Genomic DNA, 18,888 nt, shown 5'->3' with positions numbered 1-18,888 from the left:
GAGCCAACTGGAGGGGAAGTGAGAGACAGGACAGAGCAGCCAGCAGGGGCACAGTGGTGTGACCAGGCAGAGTGCATTTTCCTTGGTCAAGTGGACGCCTCTGCAGGGAGTGAAGCTGGAACTGTCTTACCCTACGCTACCCAAGAGGACTGGTCGCTGAGTGAGGGGACCCCAGGAGCAAAGGCTGGTGGGGAGATAGTGCTGGCGGGAGGTGTGTCTAAGTATGGTGTCAGGGGTGTTGATTGGAAGCGGTAGTGGCCGAATAGCTTCTCCACCATCAAGGAACTCTGATGTGAGTGGGGAGGGGGCTCCAGAGCGTTCCCAAATTGGGGGCAGTGACTGAAGAAGAAGAAAAGCTTTGTGTGTCTGTATCCCACTGAATTGAGACCCCACGATGAACCAGCTACACAGTGTGAAACACCATCCCCAAAAACCTGCCACCCACCTGACCTTCCTCAAAGAGCTCTCGCAGCCCTGGTCTCCTTATGGCCCCTCTGGGGTCAGGCTGACCCGGCAGCTGGAGGAAGGGAGCACAGGGTCTGGGGCTGGCACAGCAGCTGACCTGGACTCAGATGGGTGGGCCCAGAACAGACAGACTTTCCCCCAGGAGGCCCCAGCTGAGGCATGCAGCAAAGTGACCAGGGAAATAGCACCCTCCACCTCCTGACGTCGTCTGTGTGTGTGTCCTCAGGTGTAAGGTGATGGCGGCGTCCTCTGCACAGGGCTGTAGGAGAATGAAATGGGATCCTGTCTGCCAGGCTGTGGGCCCCAGGCCTCCTTGAACCATTCACTCGCTGTGTGACTTGGAGTAGGTCTCCTAACCTCTCTGTGGTTGATCTCTTAAGAAACCAAAGCATGTTTTGAAATACCTGAAAACAGATGTTAAATGAAACAGAATTTTTAAACTATCTGAAAGCAGAGTGCTAGTCTGTATGGTCTCTTAAGGTCCTTTCCTCTTCTGTGTTTCCATGATTTAAAAACAAAACAAAATACCAGCGAAAACTTGGAACTGGAGAAGAAATCCAAACACCAGGGAGACAGCTTTCTGGACCGCGCCCACAAGCCAAGCAAAACTGAGGTTATTCTGCCCCCTGGTGGACTCCTCTGCCACTGCAGTCACTGCCCGTGGCTGTCTAGCTTTCAGGAGGTTTAGAATAACTTATGGTCATTCATTCATTCACTCCTCACACATTTACTGGGGGCCCCACTCTGGGCCAGGAGCTGTGCTGTACTCTGTGGATACAAATGAATAGCACCAGGACCTCTCCTTGCAGGGGACTTATTATGACATGATTTCTTTTGTGTTATGATTCCTACTCATCTTGTGTGAAGCTTACAGGGTTTAAGCTGTTAGGTAACTGCAGCTGGAGTCTCAGTGGCCACTGTGAACTTCCACGCTAGTTGTTTTGAAACGTCCGGTATAGGACTGCGAGTGTCTTAGAGGGATAAATCAGTCTTACTTTAGAGAAGGGATTTGTTTGGCAACAACCAGAGAAAGACTGCACTAGGACAGGAGCAGTTGATAGAGACAAGCCCCCCATGGGGTGGAACTGTTACACCCGACTGACGGATTCCTGAAAAGGGACCACGGAGTCCAGCGACTTGAAGGCTCCTCACGGGAGGGCTGGGCCCCACGCTGCTGAGAGCTGTTCAGAGGGTCGCTGCCGCAGGTCCTGTGGGAGCAGAGGGCGACTCCTGCTCACACTTGTTGTGACACCCGTGTCCGGCCTGGAGACCCATGCTTGTGTGGAGACCCTTCCTCTCTGGACTTCTTGGAGTGGCTCCTCACCCCGCTCCCTGTTTCCCCTACTCTGACCAACCTATGTGTCATGCTAATTTGGTAGTTAACCGAGTGATTCATGGACTGAACATTGGCTACTGTGTGTATCTCCCATTCTGTGATTCTTCCCCAGTCTCACCACTGGGCGTTCGTTACAGGGCTGCAGTCTAGCGGGACAGACAGACACACAGAGATCATTTTGGTACAATTAAATAAGTGTTCTGTTAAAGGTCAGTACGTGGCGTAAAGGGGGTGTGCTTTGGGGAGGCAGGGGTCAGGAAGAGCTTGGCGAGAAGAGGTGGTGGTTGAGTTTGATGACTGAGTTCTTTAGGTGGCTGGAGAAAGGCCTTCTGGACAGAGATGGGTGTGTGTGAAGGCACGGGGCACATGTAAGGGATGATGGAATGTTCCATATGCTAGGTCCATACTGTGGGTTGTGGGGACAGGAGGCGGAGGGCCTTGTGGGCCACGCAGAGGGCTTGGATTCAATCCCTGGATGATTAGGAATCCTGGAAAGGATTTGAGCAGGGCAGTGACATGGTTAGGTATGAATTTCTGAGTTCCTTCTGGTTGCTTTGTAGAGGATGGGCTGTAGAAGTATCAGGACAACAAGGCCCTTGGGGGCTTGCCAGATTTAAAAACAAAACATAACAAAACAAACCAGGATGCCTGCTGAAATTGGCATTTCAGACAGAGAAGAAATTTTAGTATAAACCTATCCCAAATATTGTACAGGATATACTAAAAATTATTGTTTGTGTATCTGAAATTCAAATTTAACTGGGCATCTCATATTTTATCTGGAAACTCTATCTTAGAGTCATCAAGGAGAGATGATGGAGGCCTGGACTAGGATGGAGGTCGTAGCGTTGGATGGAACTGGAAAACTTCAAGGGGTATTCAGGAGCTGGAAATGAAAGAACTATGAGGGAAAGTGAGAGGGAGGTGTCAAACATAACACGCGGTCTCAGTTTGGGCTGCATCCCATCCCAATCACCATACACACCACCCCTGCTCTGGTCTGACTCTGCCTGGCTCCCTTTGCTTCCGCACCTGCTTGGTTCTGCATTTTGGTCTCATGCCTTGTTCAGTCCAGCTAATCAGCTATGGCCTGGTGCCTGGCTTCCAGCAAGGGCCCCTTTAGACCCCAGTTCTTTGCCTTTCTGCTCCGCACTTCACAGCTAGCTAGCATGAGGCACCCAGCCCAGGCCTGCACAGCTGACTAGGACAGATCTTTCCTGCCACGGAGGAAAATCCCAGCCATTTCCAGAATGCTATCAGTTTCCCCAGGGACCTTCTCACCCCAGAAACCTGGGAACAGAATGGTGGCCTGGCTTCTCAGAGCCTCTTGTGAGCCAACAGTGCCTCCCAGTGGCCACACAGCACACTGCAGGCTGAGTGAGCCGGGAGACTGGTTTTTAGGCTGGTTTCTAGAAATAGCTTTACCATCCCGATCTCTCCCCTGGCAGGGCACAGGGGTCCTGCCCCTGCTGGTGGCCATCCCTCAGGCATGCTGTTGGCAGTCCTCAGCTCTTATGGGTCTGAACAAGACATCTCTTCTGTGGACCTGCTGGGAGAGAGGTGACACATACGAAGACATCCCAGGAAATGAACAGCTAGGCCTTGAGGTCTCTGTTATTGGCAGACTCAGGAAGACTGTCCAGGTCGAACTGAACCCGAGGCCCTCAAATCCCCAGGTTTCCATATTTGAGAAGAACAAGCCTACAAATACAGGACCCCATCCCCACTCCAATGCCTGCTTGTGGACATCCCCTCCCAGAACACTGGAGATGTGGCTGGGTCTCACAGATGAGTTCCCAATGATGTACATGTGGCCAGCCAGAGCCACCAGAGATGGATGGCGGCCCAACTGTCCAGCACAACACAGCCCTCTCTGGCATCACAGCCCATCATCAAGAAACTAGCAAATGTTCCACTGGCTCTCTCTTCCATACCCGAGCCTGCAAGTGCTGGCCAGAACCAAGGTTCTCTGCCCCAAGCCAGGGAGCTGAGAGACATCGGGCCTCAGGTGACTTCGAGGGCTGGAGTGCAAGGCTGGTCTAGAGTAACTGAAAAAGTCTTCTGAGGAGCCCCGCTCAGGCAATCCAGCTCCCTCTCTTACCCTCTGACTCCAGGCACTTGCTGTGGGGGTCTGGGAACACCCCAGCCTGTGGTGGGAAGGCCAAGGAGGTCACTGACCCGCTGCTGGTGTCTCCAGCGCTGTCTGGCCAGAGATGGTGAGCCTTCCCCTAGGAATGGCATGCCCTCTGCTTGCTAGCAGGTTTTGGCCCTCAGCCTTTGTCAGGGCCCATGGGGGCCCTGGCCCCTCTTTTCCAGGGCCCAGGACTTTGCAGAAATATGCAACTTATCATGTGCCTCATCTGTGAAATGGAATAATAAAAATAATAACACACACCTCATAGTACATGAGTTAATTCATGTCAGTTGCTTTGTTGTGATGATGAATACTTCTCAGAGCCTGAGACTGAGTCTCAGCAACGAGCTAGACATCAGCCTGAGTCTCAGGCTCTCTCCCTTCTGCTCCTGCTCTGGGTCTCCATGTGTCTACTTGAAAAATGAAACAGGAATCACTCCATCTTTTCCATGGGCTATGAGTGTCTCAGAATGAAGACCTCTGGAGGGTCTGTGGAGCGGGGTGGGCTGTGGGGTAGACCAGTTATCTTCCAGTGACTAGTGAACAACAGTTTTCCTCATGTCCCGGGATAAGGGGCTGTGGTCTGCCTGTGACATCAAGATACCCTCCAGAGGCTTCCCACCTAGACCTTCTGCTTTAGCTCCACTTCCTGGCCTCCTTTGAGAGACACACATTTGGGAGGCCCAAGGTGGCCACCTTCTGTTCAGCCAAGGGGTCCACCTGCTGCAGAATAGCCCCGTCAAACCCAGATTCCTTGCGACACTGGGTTCCACCAGGCATCACTTATCATTCATGTTTCCAACGCGACCACCTGACCAATGATCTCCTCAGGCAGGGGAAGAATTTCTCAGTCTCTGATGAAGGGCATTTGTCCTGGTTTGAGTGGGGAGTATGAACCCAGCCTTGTTGCTACCCAGCTGCCCCAACATGGCTTATCAGAGAGCGAACACTAGAATCACGCCCAGCATAGGGAGATGCTCAGACAAGGGGACTGAGCCTGAGGGACCAGCACACCCACAGTTCCCATGTAGCTCATGTTCATCCTAGGTATGTGCTTGCTGAGAGGTAGGGGAGTGAAATCGCTGCACTGAATAGTCGTTTTTATCTCTTTTTTTGTTCTGAGCACTTTCATGCGAATTCCTGCAAGTTAAATGCCATGTGATACATACTTACCATCAGGGCCAACCTCCAGGTTTGTGGGTGCTGTGTTAAGGGGCTCCAGCCTCCAGCTGGGGGGGGGCTCAGACCACCACAGTCTAGAGCAGGGGTAAGAAAACTTTTTCTATAAAGGGCCAAATAGTACATTTTTTAGATTTTACGGCCTCAAGGTCTCTGTCACAGCCATTCAACGCTGCTTTTGCCACCAGAGACAGAAGCAGCCTGAGACAACATGTACAGAAGTGAGCATGACTGTGTTCCAATAAAACTTTATTTGCGAAAACAGATGATGGGCTGGATTTGACTGTTGGGCCATAGTTTGCCAATCCCTGAGCACAACTGAGACAGAATTTTACAAGACTTATCCAGAGGTGAATTACACATTCGGGCCATAGTTTGCCAACCTCTGAGTACAACTGAGATAGAATCCTGTAAGATTTATCCAGAAGTGAATTACACATTGGTCACAAATATAAGGTCATTGAGAGTCTTCGTGGACATCTTAAATGGGCCTATGTGGCTGGGTAGGTGTGTGGGGCATCTGGCTTTGGTTCCTCAACAGTCTGTCCTGTGCCCGTCCCCACAGAGCTGGCCATCCTGGCATTCAGGGTCTCCTAGACTGTGGCTGGATTAAGTCTGAATCTCATCCAGGGCCACTGCCCATAGGTAACTGTCCCTTGACTGTGCCAAACCGTTTGTGTTAACTCACTGCCTGATGGCAAGCACATCGCCAGCCACCCCTGGGCCACCCCTGGCCCTGCCTAAGGAGAGAAGGGACTTGAGGCTTGCCGGGTTAGGATGGTGCTGCCATTCATGGAAGACACAGGAAGAGAAGGTTTTGGGGGAGGACAATGAATTCGGTTTGGGCTATGTGGATTTTAAGATGACTGCGGGACATCCCGGGGGAGGGATTCCAGCAGGTAATTTTCTACAAGCATTCACATACCTGAATTCAACTCTACTCACGCTGCCAAAGAAAGAGAGAAAACGACAAAGGAAAGAATTCTAGTGAGGCCACCTACCCTTCGGCCAAGTGAGCACGTGCTCTGGAATGGATGTGAGACTAAGAAATGGGTCTAGTGGGTCGGCTGTTTCTTCAGCGGGTCTCAGTTCTTCCACGCCTGTCCTGGTGGGACCACCTCCATGGGCTGAGTATGGGCCGTGTATTTACAGACACCACTGTACTTGGGGTGCGTGTGTGCGTGTGCGTGTGTGCATGAGCATGCCATGCTTCCTGGGAACATTATTTCACTTTGGGAGTATTTAAGAGATTGTCTGGGTATATTCAATTTTTGCCTAAAGGAATTGACATTCAAATGTAGACCTGAATGGGATATGACACCAGCGTAAATCGAAGTAGAAGGTGGCGAGAGCCACACTGCTTCAGAGAGAGTTTTGAGATTCACTAGTGTGCATGTGGCAGACAGAGGCCACTCTGTGGGGTTTACTGAGTGGGAGTAATATGCTGAGTGAGTGGGGTTTGCAGAGCGAGAATACAGAGTAAGAAGAGAAGCAGCCTGAGCCGAGGCTGAGGACCTAGGGTGCGCTGTCATTTAGCAGGAGGTCCGGGAATGCAATGCAGCCTGAGACAGATTGATGGGTGAGGTGGGAGGAGAACAGGAGTTTGGGTCCTAGCAGCCTGGGGGAAGGAGTGTTCCCGAAGAAGGGGTGGAATGCTGCTGAAAGGTCGGAGAAGGTGAGGGTTGAGAAATGACCTTTGGCTTTGGCAGCATGGAGGTAGCTGGTGACCTTGGTGAGAGCAGTGTCAGAGGGTCAGGCCTGGAATGGGTCAAGGGGTGAGTGGAGGTGAGAAAGTGGGCATGGGAAGTGAAGATGACTCAAGAAGTGTGCCCATGTGGGGCAGGGGACAGATGGTAGAACAGAAAGGTTTCTATCCTTCAGCTGTGACTCCTTTGTATCAGGTCATATGGTTTCGAGGGTGAGCTAAGGAATTCTGCCCACTTTTGCCAGCCCCTGGGAGCCTTGCCCGGGAGAGCCTAGCCCACCAGGGCTGCTGTAACACAGTACCCCAGAGTGGGTGGGTTAAACAACAGAAACTTATTCTCTAGCAGTTCTAGGGGGCCAGAAGATCAAGGTCAAGTTTGGCACAGTTGCTTCCTACTGCGGAGCATCTGTTCCAGGCTCTCCCTGGCTTCTGGTGGTCTGCCAGCTGTCTCTGGCCTTCCCTGTCGTGGCTCTGTGTCTAAATTTCCCCTTTTTAGAAGGACATCAGACATGTGTGATGATGGCCCACTCTGCTTCAATATGACCTCATCTCACCTAACTAATTACGTCTGCAATGACTCTGTTTCCAAATAAGGTCACATTTACAGGTACTTGGGGTTAGGATGCTAACATGAGAATATGTGGAGGAGGGAACCCACAATTCAACCTATAACTAGCCCTTAGATCTCCTTTCTTTCCACTTCCTCTCCAGTCGTCTGGCCCGGGATCATCCAGTTCCTCCCTGTGCACGTCTGCGTCTCCCCCTCCTCCAGTGGCCTTGTCACCTCCACCCTCCCTGCCAGCTGACCCCTCTCCAGAGACGATCTCACTCCTCGGCTTTCAGAGGCAAAATCACCTCCCTACTCACAGTGAAAATATCTAAATAACTTGGAAGAGGGACGGTGAAGGGGGCAAGAGGGGAAAATGCGATTTAATGCCACCTGGTTTTCAGCAAAATTTCGGGCTGAAACCTCTAGGGACTTTAGATGATGACAATCCAATCTTGAAAAAATGTTTTTGTTTTTGTGGATTTTTCAGGCCAGAAGGAAAAGATTGTAAGGAAAATAGCCATCAAATGCCTCAAAATGGAAAGAAATGCTCATGAAAGCAGAAAAGTTACTGCAGCTTTAAATGCCCAGTTCACAGCTCGCGAGCATCATTCTCCTCTGCCATCTACTGGCCACGTAAAGAAGCCTTGCTCTTTGGAGCCGGTGCCACCGTTAGAGGTAGAGGAGTGGTCCAGGATCGCTGAATGGCCCTTGCTGGTGTCTTTGTATGTGCATGTGGCTTAGAGTGACAGGTCTCAGTGGAGCCCCGAGGCCCACAGTCAAGAGGGAACCTTGGCCGGCTGGGGCACCCCAAGCTACCCTGTGGCGTTCTGGTCTGAAGTGGCAGAAGCCAGAGGGGAGACGGCTGCAGATGCGAAGGACAGCGCAAGCCTGGGCTGCCGGGGAGCGGCGGGCAGTGGGCCTGGCTCCGCGCCTGCCAGGCCCTCTCCAGCCGCCTACGTGCCGCAGCCGGACACTGTGTCCGTTCATTCCAACACACAGACGTTTCTTTCTTTTATGAACTAATGTTTTCTTTAATCTCTTTCTGATATAAAAAGCAATGCAGGCTCATTGTAAAACATTTAGAAAACCAAGCAAATATAAAAGGAAAGCATTGAGGTTGGCCCCAGAGGGTGTCTTGGAGGGCTGTACCGTAATCTCCAGAAGCACCCCAGAGCCCCTCTGAAAGCACACGCAGTTTAAGGACAAGCTCTGCTTGCTGTGCAAAGACAGCTTGCAGCTTCTAGAGAAAGTCCCTAGCCTCCCTTTGAGTGACTTCTAAAACTTCCTTCATAGATGTTCTGGAGCGCCCCCCTGCCCACAGTGCCACCACTGCTGTCTACTGGACACAGCGTTGACCGTCACCATTTTTGTGCCTATGTGTTTATCTTTTTAAAATTTATTTGTATTGTGCTATAATTAACATATAACTATATTAGTTTTAGGTGTACAAGATAATGATTCGCTAGCTGTATATATTGTGAAATGATCACCAGAAGAAGTCTAGTTAACACCCTTACTGCACAGCATTGTAAGTTTTTCCCTAGTGATAAATACTTTAAAGATCTCTTCTCTTAGCAGCTTTCAAATATGCAATACAGTGTTGTTAATGATAGCCAGCCCGCATACCTTACATGTCTTAGCTTTATGTATTATCTTTATATCTGATTTATTAAATTTTATGACATTTGGTACATACCTACTTATATCTTGTTTTCCACTCAACGTTACATCTTATCATTTTTCCCTGTCACCACTCCTCAGCAACATTATTTGTAAAGGCTGCATAATATTTTATCCATACCAATCTGCAATGTGTTGACTCAGCTTCCAGTATGGAAGGCTATGTAGACAGTTTCCAGTTTTTTGTCCTAATGAATGATGCTAGGCTGAGCCTCCGTGGACCTACACCTTTGTGCTCCACTAGGATCATTTCCTGGCAGCAGAATTACCACTATGAATGCTTCCAGGCTCTCGATACCCATTGCCATATTGCTTCAAGCATGGTGATAACTCATTTACCCTTTGACAAGCGGCAGACACGCCTACTTTCCGTCACCTTTGCCAACACCAACGTTTAAGATGACACAGACTACCGGGTGCCAGGCAATAGGCTATGCGCTGGAGACACCATAGTAAGTAAATTTTTAAAAAGATTGTGGTCTCTGCCTCCGCAGAGTTCCTGAGTTGGTGGGAGAGAGTGACCTTGATCAAATAATAAATGTGTAATTAGGAGCTGTGGTGAGTGCGCTGGATGAGAGGAGAGGGTGTGAGGAGAGCCGAGCACAGGAGGAGTTGGCTCTGTGGGGAGTAGGAGCCGAGAGCAGTCAAGGACAGAAGCCCCACATGGCTGAAGCCAAGAGAATGGGGGTGGCAGGATGTGGGCGGAGGCTGGAGTCAGCGACACTTAGACCCCTGGGGCCTTGTGGGTCCCAGGAAGAATTCCGGAGAGCCACCGAAGGGTTTTAAGCAGGGGGGTGTTGTGGTCAAATTTGCCTTTTGAGAATCACTAATTTTCATTAAAATTTTTGAAATTGTGGTAAAAAATCTGACATAAAATTTACCACTGCTGGTTCTTTTTTTTTTTCCCTTTTGAATGGTTGATTTTTAAATGCACGATTCAGTAGTGTGCAACAGGTCCCCAAAATGTTTTCATCTGTGAAACTGAAGTTCTGCCCCCATTAAACAACTTCCCATTCCACCTCCCCTCAGCCCCCCGGCAACCACAGTTCTGCTTTCCATGTCTATAATCTGACAACTGTCAGTGTCTCATATAAATCTAATTATGCAGTATTTGTGTTTTTATGCTTGGCTTACTTCACCTGGAAGAATGTCCTCAAAGTTTGTTCATATTGTACCATGTGTCAGAATTTCCTCATTTTGAAGGCTGAGTAATATTTCACTGCATGCATATATCACACTTTGCTTCTCCGTTCATCTGTCAATGGACACTTGGGTTGCTTCTGTGTTTTGGCTATTGTGACTGACGGGTGTGCAAATACCTGTTTAAGTCCGTTTTCAATTCTTTTGGATCTATACCCAGAAGTGGCATTTTGAAATTTTGGAGGACCTTTGAGAATCACTTTTAGGAAGCAAATTCAGCAAGGCTGGTTTTATTGCCCTACAAAACAATAGAAAATACTACTGGATGGCTGCTAAAAGCTATTATCTTCTTGGACTACATTAATATAATTTACTAAGTACATACACACACACACACATGAACTCCTCTAAAGTTAACAGAGCTCAATGTGAACAATTAAATGTATATACATTTCATATTTCAGGAACACCTATCATATCCAGACTTATGTATTTAAGTGCTTTGAGGGACAATAGTTGTTAACCAAATATTGTTGAGCATTTGCTCTCTGTGAGGCAGTGTGGGGAAATCCAAAATATGCCTAGCTTAGTTTGGGGGAACCCCCCACTCTCATGAAACTTCTGGTCCCAGAGTGGCAACAACACCCTTTGGTGTGCGGTGTGTTAAAATAGTGGTATAAAGGGAAGGTTCTAAGGGTTCATAGGAGGCAGAAGTCCTGGGGAAAGGCTTCCAGGTGGAGGTGACATTGGGTTTGATAGGGTTTGGGTGGGTGGAGTGGTAGAGGCTAGAGGTTCCAGGTGGATGGTACAGACCGAGCCAAAGAGGAGACTATCTGTGAGTTTAGGGGAGGGGAGGGCATGAGAAGGTCAAGAGTGGGAGATCCTGCAGGAGAGACTGAGAGCTTTAATGCCAGACTGAAGCATTGGCACTTTGGTGGTAAGTGGTGGTGAGGGGCCGGAGGGTTTTGACTTAGGGAATGACATCAAAGCAGTGTGTTGGGAAGATAAGCCTGGGTGTGATGTGTGTAGGATGGACTGAAAGGGAGAGATATTGGCCGCTGACAAATTAGACAGAAAAGGGTTAAGAGGGCTACCCGAAGCCTGAGGTGATGAGGGTTTGAATTCAATGGTGGGGCATGGGAGGTGGGCAGCGGAAAGGCAGGGGGTGGGGGTGTGCTGGATGGAGGGGATTGTGAGTGACTTGACCTTGGCCCCTTTTCTGTGGATGTCCCATCACACCTTTTCCCTTTCCCCCACTTCCCCTTCCTGGACGTCCTTCCTTCCCTTTCCTTTCTCCTTCCCTCTTCCTTTTTTTTTTTGTTAAATATTATATATACATCTTATGATGACCAGTCTTACTCATTTTGGTTTCCTTCTGAACCTTGCATTGTGGCCTACACTTAGCAAGTGTTTGATTAACACATGTTGGCTTGTCGTTGGTGACTGATTAGAAGTGGGGCAGGAGCCAAAGATAACCAAGGGCTCAAGCCTGGGTGCTGGGAGAGAGGGGGATGCCAGGAGAAGCTGGTCAGGGTCAAAGTCAGGTTGAATCTGAGCTACTGGCAGGTTATCCAGCCGATTGAAACCTTGGGATATAGCTAGAAGAGAGAGGAATTTTAAGGCACATCCTCACCTTCACCCTCAGTCCAGCTGGGGAGATAGTGGCTGTGTTTAAGAGCACAAATTTTGGTCTGGGATCATATTCTGGCCCGCCACTAGCTGAGTACCAAGTTAGGTAGTCTCCCTGAGCCTCAGTTTTTTTCACCTATGAAAGCAGTGTCAATTAGTAGTCTATCAAGTGGTTGTCAAGGCTAAAGGCGAGGTTAAATGTATTTGTACAACTGGGAAAAATGATAACTACAGGTATTCATTATTATTACTATTATTAAGGGTAGGAGAAGGAGCATGAGTCATGCGACTCCATCCACAGCTTCCTGCTGCAGAGTGAATAAAAGGCAGCCTCCTGCCCCGGGCTCCTACGTGATCAGGTCCCTCCCTGCCTACCTCTCATCCAGCACCAACCTGTACTGTGCTCTGCCTGGCTGTCTGCAAACTCAGCTTTGCTGCCCCAGGGCCTTTGCGTTTGCTCTTTCCTTTGCTTTGAATGTTTCTTTGCTAGATCTTGTGTGGCTAGCTTTTCTCGTGTCTGGGGGTTGGTGTATATACTGTGTAATCATCATTCAAATCGAAATCCAGCATCTTGTGGCTTCCTGAGATTTAAGTCTTAGCTCAAACATCACCTCCTCAAAGTGACCATCCCTGACCAAGTCTCCTTGCCGCACCCTCTGGCACATCGCCCTGCTTTATTCTCTCCAGAGCACTTGTCATGACCTCCAGTTACCTGTGCACAGTTTATTCTTATGTCTACCCCACCCTGCCCGACCTTCTAGTGAAAGCTCCGTGACAGCAGCCACTGGACCGTGTTGACTTCCATATCCTCAGCACCTTGAACAGCACCCAGTGCACAGGAGACGCAATAAATTCTTGTTGAATGAATGGCTGATGTTTAAGATGCAAAAGGAGAGGTGATGGCGGTGGGGACAAGTCCGGTGAGGGTGGGAAGAGGGAAAGCTGGAGACATTTTGATACGCAGGGTAGGGCTCTGAGAGGGCTGCTTCGGCTGACTGCTTTGACATTTTCACAAAGTAACGGGTGCAGGCACCTGCTGAGAGCTGATGGCAGCAGAAGAGGGGTCTGGGCCTTGAGGCTGGTGGAGGGTTTTGGAATAATTATGCTAGCTGCCATTTATCTAGCATGGCTCCAAGCCCTTTAAATGTATTAGCTGATGTCATCTCATGACAATCCTATGAGGACAGGCATTCTTATTACTTCCATTTTAAAATGTGGAAACTGAGGTCCAGAGAGGTCAATTAACTTTTTCCCACGGTCAGACATCTAGGACACGGCAGATCTGGGGTTTGAACCCTGGCAGTCTGTCTGTTGGAAACTGTGTGAAGCACCATTACAATCTCCTGCCTCCCTGGTCCCTGAGGCATGGGTCTATGAAGGGACAGCACAAGATGAGGAGGAGGATTGTGTAATGAGTGGTACATAACAGGCCCTGCGGCAGTCTGTCAGCCAGCATGCTGTGCCAGGAAGCCCAGGAATGGGAGCAAAGAGAGTGAGTGGGACGGGGAGGGGGATGACTCCAGGTTAGGGATGACAAAGACGGAGGCTGAGGCATTCTGAAGGGTGTGAGGAAGGGGGTTTCTGGGCAGAGAGAACAGCATATGCAAAGGCCCTGAGGTGGGGAAAAGCATAGCTCGCTGGGAGGGGTGAAAGTTCAGTGTCAGAGTATAGTGGCAGTGGGCGGGGAAGGGGGACTGGTCGGCATTTGAAGAGTCCAAGGCAGAGCCCAGGCGTTGGTATTTTATTAAGTACCCCAGGTTATGCAGCCAGGGATAAAACTCACTGATTTAGTGTTTTTCTTTTTTTAATGGAGGCACCGGGGATTGAACCCAGGACTTCATGCATGCTAAGCATGCTCGCTACCACTGAGCTATACCCTCCTCCCAAGAAACAGTGATTATGACTGGTTTTCAGGTAATGCTGGTTTGGGGCCAACACTTTGAGAAACGCGCTCCAGATGATTCTAATCAGTACCAAGGCTGAGAAGCACTCATCTGAACTGAAGATGGGGCACAGGACCACGGCTTCAAAGTGTGAGCAAGGAACAGGCAAGGCCCTCGTCTCCTCCAAGGGAATCGGGCATGGGAGCAGCTTCCACAGCACAGAGGCAAGGCAGAGGTAGCACTGGTTGGGAAAGAATCAATTCAGGTGAGGAGCAGTGAAGGTGGCAACTGGAGGGGGGGTTTATCTGTGGAGCAGGCAGAAAAAGGACTAGGGCGTAGGAATGAGCAAAGGGAGGCCGACGGGGTTCTTGAGGCTCGAGGTTCGACTGCAGCTGGGTGTCACCTGCTGGTGTTGGCACCTCATTATTCATCCTTTAACTTACACTTCCCCCGCTACTCCCAAAATGATTTGTGGCGAAACTCTGAAATATAGAAATATGGAAAGTGGTGCCATGGTGTCTGTGGTTGGGGGAAGGAGGGTGGTGGAGCAGGCTGACCACGGGGTCTGATTTTACCTGGCTGATGAGGTTGCTAACATCAAATGGGAGCTGTAAAGCCTTCGGCAGTGTGGCCAAGACCACGCCATACTGTATGGTGGACAGCAGGGTGTCAGGGGGCAGGGACAGGTTAACATCTACACGATGCGTCAGGTCCCATGCGCGCCACTTCGTTTCTTTCTCATTTAATAATGCAGGACCTGGGGAAGCCTGGATTTTCTTCTTAAATGCACTGGGAAGTCACTGAAGGGTTTTTAAGATGGCAGTGATGAGACTGACGTAGTTGTCACATACGATCAGCGCTATGCCCACTCCACTTTGTAGGCCAGGAGACTAGAGGTTAGCCAGTCCCAGATCACACACAAGGAAGCGGTGGCAGAACCTAGATCTAAAACCAGGCCTCTCTGACATAAGGCAGTTGTGGCAAAATGTTAACAGTTGGTGAGCACAGGTTAAGGGTATAGGGTGTTTGCTGTATCTTTCTTTCAAAATTTTGTAATAAAAAGTTGGAAAAACGAACTAGGTCTAACGGCAAAGCTTAAGCTCTTTTCTCCACTGTGCCATGCCGTATCACTAACCCGAGTGACATTAAGTCACTCATTGTTCCCTCTGAGCCCAACTCTGTGCATCAGAACAACGGGATTGGATTAGAGCACCACTCAGGTTCTCTCCCTAACGCTGTGCGATGGTGTCGCTGTGGCGGTGTGTGGCTTCAGATGACTAGCCTACACCAAGAGCCAGGTCTCCAACTTGTCCTGCGGCCACGAAGGCCCTCAGGGTTGTCCTGTTACAGCAGCGGGGGACAGTTTCTAACCTCAAGGAAGGGGGCTGAGGCCGCTCTGTCACGCTGCCTGCTGCTGTGTAAACACGGCTGCCATCGGTCTCATTCACTGCGGGGAATCAGGCGCAAAAGGAAATACCTTCCTCTGCCAAGGCTTTGGGTGGGGCTAGAAAAACGGCTCACGACAACACTGAATCAGCACATGCATCAGGGTCAAGCTCACAGTCAGAAGGAACTGGAAGAGGGCCCCGGATGGGAAGAACCCTCCAACCGAGGCCTCATCCATCTCAAAGGGAAAGGGATTAGAACGTCCAAATTCACACTAGAGGCCAGCAGGGGAGCAGAGGCACCATGCCGAAATGAGGGGTTTCCTCTTAAAGCGTTAGAGTTCAGATGAGAGCCCCCCAAATGTACTAAATTTACGGACTTTGTCACCCCAAGAGGTAATACAAATTCAAAACTGATTTTTCAAAAGTTGCAAAATGAATGACGTGAAAACATTCTTTGGGAGGCAAGGGTAGCATTGAGGCTGTGTTGGCAGGGGCGACTGGGTTCTCCCGAAATGTGTCCAGCAGAGTCTGTCAGATTTCTAGGGCTGCAGTGATCATGGATCTGACCCAGTGTGACATTTATGTGCATTAAGAATCAACATCTTTTCTCCTAACAGTGTTATTTTCTTGCCTGAATCCCCAGGGCTGAAATAAGGATCCTTGGCTGGCCTCCAAAAGCCTTGGGACTTGTTTATTAGCCTTTGAAAACATGTGGTTACTCCTCTCCAAGGGCAAAATACTGAAATTCTTCTGACAGTTCCCTGTGAGGCAGGACAAGACAGCATAGGCGGAGCTGTGGGGAACGCGGCAGTCAAGTGGGTCCCCGTTACACAAGCCCCCTCCTCGGCTCTTCCTAGGATCAGTCACACTTTGAGTTTTCACACAACATATATTTATTCAGAAAAAAATCTGCAATAAATTATAATAAAAAAAAGATGACACGAAATACAGAATCCCACTAGCAGCTTTGCTTAGTGACCAAGACATTTTGGGGAAATATAACAAACAATTAAAGAAAAAGAATCAGGAAACAGTGAAAGGGAGACTAATGCCACATCACCACATGGGGCTGAACCATTCTTCCCTAAAATGACAGATGCAGAGTCCTTCCCTATCAGTTGGAGCTGAACTCCTGCCTTCAGAGGAGCTATGAAATGGTACATCAGAGGTACTCAGGACTTAGAGGTTGGGGTGCTGGAGGAGGCACAGGAGGGAAGCAGATTTCATATGTCCGCTCTATTTCTTGTCTCCCTCCCCTAGAGATTGTCTAAAACCCTCAACCCTCTGTACATCTCAGGACCAGAGCTGGAAAAGAGGTTGAGGCAGCAAACCAACCGAGTGCACCTGCCTTAAGAAGAGCGAGCTAGGGTGCTGCCCACAGCCCCCACTAAGCTCCCAGGTGGCAACAGACTGGAAAATGTGTCCAGGACAGGCATTTCCCTGTGTCTGTGTTACAGACTTGCCCAGCTTCTATCATCGGCCTCTCCTGCGATTCCTTTCCAGCCTAGTGGAGACGACAAAAGTGTTCTTCTCAGTCTGCCATTAACTAAGCTCAGCCTCCTGCCCCCGACCTATTACATCGGCAGCTATTTGGCACCAATAACTTGACTCCTACTTCCATAACTCCCAAACAGGAAAGGATTTGACCAGAATATCACAGGATACATACCTTTTCTTACCCCCAAAGAGCTCAATGCATAAGAGCTGGGGGAATTGGAGAACTGGTTACTCAGTGGTGGTGTTTCCCTGGCTCTCTCCCTCGATGCTCTAGAAGAGTCAGGAGTCAATGCCCAAGACTGCACAGAGAGCCTATCCGTGGGGCTCCTTGGATTTAATGTTAACATGTAAGAATGAGCCAACTCAGGGCGGTTTTGATGAAAGAAAACCAGGAGGAAGCCAACTGCATCAAGCAGTTTTGCAATCATTGGCTGGTGACTGGTTTCCCAACCAACAGAGGTGAATTTTTAAAAAGAGGGCTGCCCCACAGGAGCTTGAGTAAATGACAAGCTCAGAGGGTTGTCTCGGGCGGGAGAGAAAGGTGCTTGGTTCGTCCCACTGCAGTCTCCTTTCACTGACTGGGAGCCAAAGGGAGCTGGCTATAGAGCCCAGAGTGGGTCCTGATGAGGGAGGGGGTGACATCTGCCCCCTGGTACTTCCGGAGACCAGAGAGGGGGTTCTCAGGGTGACCCTGGTACCCTTGCTGGGGGAAGGAGCAGCATTTAGAGAGGCACACTTGAGGGACCGACTCCCTGTCTGACTGTGGTACAAGCGCCGCCCCGGAGGTGGAGTTCTAAGCGGGGGGTGGGTTCCCCAGACACCCAGGATTGGTTCTTGTGTAACATTTGAGTAAGAACAGAAAGGGATGGTAGGAAGCAGGACCTGTCAAACATGAATATTCTCACTCTTGCCATACTCACAGTGCTTCCACTCGGACTGTGAGCCTCTCACATCAATGGGATATCATCTCTAATAGTCCCGAATGTTCTGCTACCAAGTGTGGCCTAAGCCAAGAGAATATGGTTCCACCCATCGCAGATCCATAAAAGGCCAATGTTATAGAAATATACAGATGCCACTGTAGTAGCAACACACAAATTCATGTACCGACCACACAGAGATGGTTAACTCACTGCTGGGGACACAAGGAGTCACTAGCCTCACCCAGACTCCCTTTGACATGATAGTATTAGCGAAGTAGCGTGCAAAGGGGTGATCGGAGCGGGGTGGGGCCAAAGTGCATCAGACGCAGGACTACAGACAAGTCTGAGCGACAGCAAGTAGTGCTTGTAGGCCTAGAATGGGGACAGCTCAGAATCTAGGCCTAGGGTGCTGAGGGCAGTCAGGACGGCTGGCCAGGAGGGCAACACACACATCCCCAGATGTGTCAATACAGAGCTCTTCGCCTTAGAAAGAGAGAACACAAAAACACCAAAATATGGTAACTTTGGCTTGGCAATGTAAGTCTAAAAGTATCTTGCTGTGTAGGGTATGGTTAAGGGAGGGATTAGGAAACTCTCTTCCTTTCGCACTAGAAACAACTTTTTCATGCCAACAGCCTCGAAATTCTGCAGCAGACCCTTCCTGTGGCATGACTTTTCCAACCACTATGGAATACTTGGTGCCCAAGATCTTCCGCCTCTAGAATCTCGGAGAGCAGTAAGAGACAAAGGCTTATTGTTAGTCTTCATCGCTCCCAAGCAGAAAACACAGCAGGAACTGGGTAGCACGCTGGCGGTCGCTTGGAGTCTGTCTTGCCATAAGGTTGGGTGGAGGCCTCAGGAGGAGACTAGTGAAGAGTGTAGCTAGACGGCCAGAGAAAGCAAAGGGGAAAACCCTTGGTCAGACACAACCTAAGCAAAGCTTGAGGGGTGGGGGTTGGGGGCCAGGGGATGCGGGCAGTGGGAGGGAGGTGACTACCACACACCAGGACATTAAGGAGGGAATACACTGGGTACCCTGTCCACCGCTGTCCTGACACGCGGCCGTTCTTATGAAGTACCCTTACCAATCATGTTGGCGTTGACGTTGTTGTATTCAGAGAATTTTAAGAGTTCTCGAAGGAATGCCATCAAGTAACGAAAAACATTTCTATGGCACCCTGGAAGCTGGGAAATCACCTGTTTTTTAGAAAAAAGGGGGGTGGGCAGTGAGAAGACGTGGAGGTAGGGAGTAAGAAGAACTCACAGCTGCCTTACAGGTAACTTATAATCCAACCAATCCAACCCTTCCAGGACCCCATTCATCTGTCACAACCCTCCTTTATTTGCTCCAGATCAACACAATATCTGTCAAATGATAA

The 18,888-nt window shown here is 49.6% G+C and overlaps 1 protein-coding gene across 2 annotated transcripts in view; it reads right to left on the bottom strand.

Annotated features, from left to right (window-relative positions):
* Positions 1-15,964: 15,964 nt before the first annotated feature.
* OCRL (OCRL inositol polyphosphate-5-phosphatase) overlaps positions 15,965-18,888 on the bottom strand; it is a 46,030-nt gene continuing 43,106 nt past the window's right edge. For both annotated transcript variants that reach the window (XM_031671354.2, XM_072955754.1), the window contains 2 exons: positions 18,595-18,706; positions 15,965-18,391 (listed from right to left, as the gene is read on the bottom strand). In XM_031671354.2, coding sequence (XP_031527214.1) covers positions 18,267-18,391; positions 18,595-18,706 — 237 coding nt within the window. In that variant the 3' untranslated portion in view covers positions 15,965-18,266. The remainder of the gene's footprint in view (positions 18,392-18,594; positions 18,707-18,888) is intronic.

The sequence above is a fragment of the Vicugna pacos genome, chromosome X (genome assembly GCF_048564905.1).
Source record: "Vicugna pacos chromosome X, VicPac4, whole genome shotgun sequence".
In the NCBI taxonomy this organism is placed as follows: Eukaryota; Metazoa; Chordata; class Mammalia; order Artiodactyla; family Camelidae; genus Vicugna; species Vicugna pacos.
The sequence above is the reverse complement of the archived record's forward strand: the minus strand, read 5'-3'. Positions and strand labels throughout refer to the sequence as shown.